Source organism: Chenopodium album, chromosome 9, assembly GCF_948465745.1.
Source record: "Chenopodium album chromosome 9, dcCheAlbu1.1, whole genome shotgun sequence".
NCBI lineage: Eukaryota > Viridiplantae > Streptophyta > Magnoliopsida > Caryophyllales > Amaranthaceae > Chenopodium > Chenopodium album.
Genome location: NC_137842.1, coordinates 47,802,254 through 47,809,721, shown reverse-complemented (window position 1 = coordinate 47,809,721; position 7,468 = coordinate 47,802,254). Strand labels below are relative to the sequence as shown.

Sequence of the window (7,468 nt, the reverse complement as noted above, 5' to 3'; positions counted from 1 at the left end):
TAATAGTTTTATTTGTGCATTAATATTCAACCAACTAACATAGATAAATAGGTTTAGGGTTAAACCTATTGATTGCATGTTAGTCAGAAAGCGCACATCAATACGATCAGAATAAAGTAGAGGCCTATTATCAGGGCAGGTTCAATCTCTTTTAGGTTGGATTTGTACCTTCATCCCCGAACTACCAGTCATGGTTCCAGACCTATTGGAGTTGACGATCTCCTGGATCGTTAAGGGGTGTGACCTTCACCCTCGTGAACAGTTTACAAGTTCCTAAAACTTGTTGGCGACTCTTTTGCTCTAGCTTCCTTCCCTTTGGACGCCACTGTACTTTAGTGTATGATCACAGTGGGGTTCAAGCTAGGGGTAATGCTTGAAATATTCCCTACAGCTGGCAACCCCTAGTCAATGAGCCAATCCCCAATAGTTTAAGTGTTATGCTTATGCAAGATACAATGTTGCTTGTTTGGTTTTTACTCTTGTGCAAAAGGAATATATTATGCGTTCAAGTCTCGCTCTCTAACTAGAGATATCACGGTTAATTCTCGTTACAACCCATAGGCAACAAAACCTTGGACCATAACTACGAACTAATCATATAACCTCTAAATACCCAGTGGAGTCGCCACTGTAAGGAGGGTGATACCATCGTAAGGGGTACTCTCCTTCAATGCCCAAGGCCACTTAAAAGCCTAGGACTTTACACTTGTAGGGTGTACTAGGATTTGAATTCCTGACTGTTTGGGAGACCTTGAATTAGAATTGATTCTATCATTACGCTTTTTTATAAGAAACAAGTAGGGAGTCGCCAATGAGTTTTAGGAAAAACTCATAAACCTTGTTCATGCCTTTCTTCCACGTGGAGTTCATGGAATAATTAGCACGAATCATAAGTTCACCCTTGCCCAAATTGGTCTATAAACCATAAATGAGTTCAGGAGTGAGGGTACTACAATAATGTTTCTTTTTAAAGGAGAATCGTTATCCTAGCCCTAATAAGGCCTCTACTAGCTCTTCCTTTTTTACAATTTCATCACCAAACAATATATGCAACGCGATACCTAAAACTATGTTAGTTGATTTTATTTACAAGCATTAATTCACGTAGGAATTACATCGTAATGTCGTTATTCTTATTTAATCAGATTTGTGAAAAGGACAAGAAAATAAACAATATTCGCCTTGGCTTAAGTGATCAACCAACAAGTATTTAATTCAATTCTAATCTTTATTTAACGCAAGATACTATGTGGAATTGATTAATTAATTATTTTAAAGGTGATCAAACAACACTAATTAATTAATTAAGGTTCTTTTAAACAAGAAAATAAATGTGATTTAACTAAGTGCTCGGGAATTTACCACTTCTCTTTGCTAGATCTCCGTTTAGAACACTTATGGACTCCTTCTTGTTGGGGAACCTCCACCCTAGTAACAAAGTATCAAAGGGTGAGTGTGTATGACAAGAGGGGCTAGGTTGCACAAGTTCACAAGTTTTAATTAACTACGAATAATCTTTATGATGATATAAGAAAAAACATAATGATGTGGCATATTATTTTTGTCTCGACGTGTTGTTTAACTGTTTTCAATAGCAAATATTTTGTATTTTTACAACTCAATGCAGAAAAGAGTAAATTAAATATATATAACCATTAAAAAGAGAATTTTTTTTTTTTTGAGAAGGAGAGGGGCAAGCCCCATACAGAAAACAGAACAAGAAAATAAAATAAAAAAGAACAAAGCAGAGAGTACCAGAGAAAGAAAAAAAACCAAAACCAAAGAAATAACAAGGAAAAAAGAACATAAACTAAAGCAAAACAAACTAAGGCTGCTATTGAGAAGCAGTTAGCAGCTGATCTCCACAACCACCCTCAAGACCCTTTAATGTAGTTGCTCGGCACCATTCAAGCCAGAGCCACTCCCCCAAAATCCTCCTATAAAACTATATGAAGATCCCTCGGGATCGCCTCAAAAAGAACAAGGTTTTGCTCCTCCGTTACTTCATAGTTTGCAAGCCAATCAGCGGTGCGGTTTGCCTCTCTATAGCAATAAGAGACAACCACCTCCCAGTCTCTGTATTCCATAAATTCTTTACACTTACGGATCATATGAATGTAAGGAGAGTTGGTCGGAGTTTCATCCACCAACATGTTAGCAATTACCTCTGAATCAACCGAAACATGAACTTTTCGATGTCCACCTTCCCAAGCAATCTGCAGACCTCTCAATACAGCTAACAATTCAGCCTTGGTACAGGTGAAAACTCCACATTTGACTTCAAAGCATTCAAAAAGTTCCCCTGAGCTTCCCCTTATTAGGACACCCCCACCTGCTGCCCCCGGATTTCCTTTTGCCGCACCATCTGTGTTAAGCTTTACCCACCCTATGTCAGGTCGTACCCATCTAATGAAGATCTGCTCTCTCTTCCTCTTGTCTCTCTAATTTAGCAGCCCAATTTCCCTTTCAATGGCTTGTTTTATCAATCCAACTCGAGCAAATATAAAGCTAACTTGATGTAAAGGGATCTTTGGATCACTGTTAAAGCTCCTCTCATTGCGCCACCTCCTCACCCTTAATCGGATCTCCACTAGTAACATTTTCCTACACCCATTCCATCACAGAATTCGCAGTTGAGTTGTAGATAGCACTTCCTCCCAATTTCTGCCAAATTTTTCGTGCTGCAGGACAATCTTTTAAGATGTGAAATTCTGACTCTTCATCTGTTCCACACAACTTGCAACGAGGGTCATCTGTTAGAGATCTAATGAACCTGTTTTTGTTGGTCATCAACATTCCTTGAAAAGTCAACCACAGGAAGAACCTAATTCTTTGAGGCACGGGAAGCCTCCATATCACTTTCCAGTCACTTGTTCCCTCACTTGGAGTGTCAATTTCTTCTCGAATTATCTCAATGGCTGATTTAATTGAAAAACCACCTGACAATTCTCCATTCCAGTACACTTCATCTAATGTGTTCTCATCTTCAATCACATAATTTGAAGCAATTTTTCCTAGCACCTGCTCTGTGAAATAATAAACAAATAGCTCGAGTTTCCATCCTGTATTGCTATCCCACATTTTGTTGACTGTCATGTCTTGAATTTGGAGATAAGGTTTTCTGTTCGCCAATTTAATCAGTGGCTTTTTTTTTCGCCCACCTATGGTGCCAAAAGAAAGTTCGATTGCCATTTCCCACTGCCATATTTATACCTTTCCTTACCACGTCAATGCTGCTCATGATTCCTCTCTAAATATTTGATGCATTTGCCTTGTCTCGGAACATATCAATATCACATCTGCTATCACAATACTTGGCTTGCATAATCCATGACCACAAGGCATTTGGCTCTTCTAGTAACCGCCAACCCAGCTTGGCTAGAAACTCTTTGTTAGCATCTCTCATCGCATTGAATCCTAGGCCTTTTCTTTCCTTGGGTCAAGTAATACGATCCCAAGATACCGTATAGACCTTTTTCTGACCATCATGCTCTCCCCATAAGAATCTTCTATTTCTTCTATCAATCTCATCACAAGTTGATCTAGGGAGTTTAGTAGATTGCATAACATAGCTAGGAATTGTACACAAAGTCGATTGAATAACAGTAGCTCTCCCCGCAATTGAAAGAGTTTTTGTCTTCTAACCAGCCAGTTTTCCATTAACTCTATTGACCAAGTGTTGATACTCCTTTTTTGAAGAGCCACCATTAGTCATTGGAACTCCCAAATATGCCCCAACATCTTCAGTGTGATCCATAGACAAACAATTACATATGTTGTCCCTGATTTCCATATTGGTATTATTCGAGAAAAAGATCTTGGACTTAGTCACACTCACCTTACGGCCGGAGGCCTCACAAAATGTATTCAAGCAATCTTTAATTAAATTAGCCTGCTCTACCGATGCTTCACTAAACAAGACCAAGTCGTCAACGAAAGCTAGGTTCGAAATAGTCGGTCCATTGCGACTGGCTCTAATCGGATTCCATCCTTCAAGCTTCACTTCTCTATCGATAAGGTGAGCTTATCTTTCCATACAAATGACATATATGTATGGGGATAAAGGGTCGCTTTGTCTAATCCCCCTACTCGGCGTAAACGCCTCCATAGGTTTTCCATTCCAAAGAATCCGGAGCTTTGCCGACTTGATACATTGCATAGTAATCTCAACCATAGCTTGTGGTAGTCGGAGTTCTATCAAAGAGTCTCGAATAAAATCCCATCGAAGCCGGTCATAAGCCTTTTGGAATTCAATTTTCACCGCCATGATTCCCTTCTTCTCTTGCTTGCCTCGCATTATGTGAAGCATTTCTTGCATAATCACCACGTTATATGTTATCTGTCTCTTAGGCATAAAGGAACATTGAGTAGGTGATATAATATTCGGTAAAATCGGCTTTAACCGATTCACTATAACTTTGGTCACCAATTTGTAGCTGATATTGCATAGTCCTATGGGGCGGAATTGATTGGCTATCTCTGGGACATCAATCTTCGGAATGAGGACTAATAAAGAAACATTAAGACCCTCTGGAAAATCCCTTCCTTCGAGCACATCTTTAACCATTCTGATCACACTCGGACTAACAAGGTCCCAAAACTTTTGATAGAATAATGTTTGAAAACCATCAAGGCCCGGCCCCTTAAATGGTTACATTCCCTTTAAATCTGCTAAGATCTTACACAAGCTAATTGGTCTTGACAGAGTATCCATATCAAGTTGTGAAATCTCAGGGAAATAGTCATGGAGTAGTTTATACTCATAATTCGCATATTGTTCTTCTTGGAAGAGATTTTTCCAATAATCGAGTACCAATTTTTGAACATCCTACTGATCTTAAATCCATTCACCATGTTCGTATTTAAGGGTCTCAATACGATTTCGACGCCGATGAATAATCGTTGATAAATGGAAGTAACGAGTATTACGATCACTATCATTGATTGCCTCCATTCAAGACTTTTGGAACCAAAGAAGCTCATATGCATTAAGGACCTCATCCATTTGTTTCCTTTGTTCAGCCTCTAATTTAATAAGATGAGGTTTCCGACCCATCAAAAGCTCCTTTGAATACCCTCTAACCTTGCCCAGAGTTCGGATTTCCTTTTGAATATATTGTAAAAAAAATTCTTTATTCTAAGAATCCAACTTCTGAGAAAACTCTCGTAAAAAAGGAATTAATGGAGTATTACAATTCCAATTGTCGTAGACAAAATCATTGAATGTGTCATGAGTCAACCACGCAGCCTGAAACCTGAAAGGTTTTATTGCCATAGGCATGGGAGCAAAACCACCCGTACTGATCAAGATTGGGCAATGATCAGATTGGGATTTTGGTAGATTCCTAACAGCTCCCTCATCAAATTTGAGTCTCCAACTTTCATTGACCAGTCCCCTGTCGAGACGAGCTGATTTAAATGTGGCTTGAGATAGCCCCCAAAACCAAGTGTGGGCTGACCCAGTGCAACCCAGATCTAATAAGCCCATGTTGTCAACCCAATTCGAGAATTCCATACACCGGCGTTGCATCTCTGTTCCTCCCACACCATAACTCTCTTCCATGGTTAGGGTATCATTGAAATCCTCTGCTAGCAGCCACGGTCTAGAGTATAAGTTTTTAATTTTATTAAGCTCCTCCCACAAATCTCTTCAAAGAGTCGAGTTTGGGCTTGCATAAATTGCAGAAAAGAGCCATAGATCTTCTTCATCCTACTTAATCAACACTGTAAGATGCTGAGAATGCTCATCATAGACTTCGATCGATATCTTTTCCTTTCTCCAAAACATCCAAATTCCTCCACTAAATCCCCGAGCTTCCACTCATCTCTGGCCAAAGAATCCAACTTCTTTGCAAATTGCTTTTGCCAGATCACCACTTGTATGAGTTTCCACAAGAACCAGAATTGTTGGGTTATTAATCCGCACCAATTCTTTGATAATTGTCATCTTATTACCTACTCCCTTTACATTCCAGATTAAAATCTTGATAGACATATTAAACATAGGGAAGTTAGGGAACCTGTCATACACGTTTAGGGGAACTTTAGGCATCAAGCTTAGATAAGCTTCCCGAAAAGCTTTCATCGGGCCATCCGTCTCCATTGGGAGTGAGAAGTTTGCCATCATACATTGAGGGTTGTGCTCCGGTTGTATGTAGGAGGTGAATTCCATCATTGCCTTGTTTGATAGGGGGTGAAATACAATCAAGCTCGACCCTTCCATCAGATAGTCCACAAAGGTCTCGTAGCGTAGAGGGATCCTTAGTTCCAGTGTCAATGGGATTTACCACTGGCTCGTGATGGATATTTTGATCAATCTCAATCAAGCTACCTTGCTTCGAACACCCTATCTTCTTCTCAGTTTCACCCTCTAAATTATTTTCCTTGCTACTCGTTCCAATTAGTTTATAATAAGTGGAGATATTGGAGTCAGACTTCTTGAAATTATTTTTCAAGACCAAGAAAGCTTTATTTTTAGAAATTGTAGCTCCTCTTTTATCCTTTTCTAATTTTCTTGAAGTATTAGGAATATTATTATGAGTCTTTCCTTTGGAATTAATTCCCAAAATTCTTCCATTATTCAAAATACTATCATTCACCAAATCAATATGATTTTCAGCTCCTTCCATAATTCCCTCCAAATCAGATTGGTTTTCCTTGGAGACATTCTCTTTTTTCTTTTCACTCATGTTTTTTGTAACCAATTAATTATTTTCCAAAATTGAACTTCCCAAATTCAGTGTCGAATTGATTCCCTGCCCTTCTTCGACTTTCATATCAAAATCCTCATCATCAGATGATTTTCTTCCCAATTCTGGACTATTTTTCCCCAAATTAGCTACAGCTTCCTTATGATGCTCATTCAATTGAATATGCCTCAAATTATTCCTAACCGTAGAAGTACGGCTCTGCCCTTCAATTTCTCCAGTGTCATCCTCTTCAGGATCTAGAACCGAAAATCTTGAGCTACTATTCTGCTTTTCCTTATTAGCTGTGTTATCCCCTTGCTTGGGTTTCCAGAATTGGTCTGTTGGTTTGTTTTTATGCCACTTGTTCGAACCCTGGTTATTTAAATTTTGCTTGTTTTTCTCACCTCCCTGAGCCTGTTTTGCAGGTTTAGTTTTATTCATGTGAGGAATTCTCCTAGAAGGCTTCTGAACTAGCATCCACGCTCCATATTTATCATTCTTCTCAGGACGATTGCAAACCCTCTGACTCTTGTCAAACAGACCATGTTGCTCTCTGTTGACCTGATTATTTCCCACTTCCTTGCCATTGCCATTGGCCTCATAAGTTGTGTATTCACCATCTTTGTGGCTTAGCCTTCCACACTTAAAGCATATCATTCGGGCCCCTTGTATTGTATGCGCCACACCATCCCATTCATCTTGAATTTTGACAGTAATGGTTTGGTGAAATCAACTTCTATGTAGAATCGAACATATTGTCCTCTATCCTTGGACTCCGT

At 39.2% G+C, this 7,468-nt stretch overlaps 1 protein-coding gene across 1 annotated transcript; it reads right to left on the bottom strand.

Annotated features, from left to right (window-relative positions):
- Window positions 1–5,137: 5,137 nt before the first annotated feature.
- Window positions 5,138–5,563, bottom strand: LOC145557680 (uncharacterized). Its single transcript, XM_081618857.1, has one exon. It carries the CDS (start codon window positions 5,561–5,563, stop codon window positions 5,138–5,140), a length of 426 nt encoding a protein of 141 aa, XP_081474983.1.
- Between the last annotated feature and the right edge of the window lie 1,905 nt (window positions 5,564–7,468).

Excerpts from the sequence above, each read along its gene's own strand:
- LOC145557680 (XM_081618857.1), bottom strand. The coding sequence starts at position 5,563 with ATGGAAGAGAGTTATGGTGTGGGAGGAACAGAGATGCAACGCCGGTGT.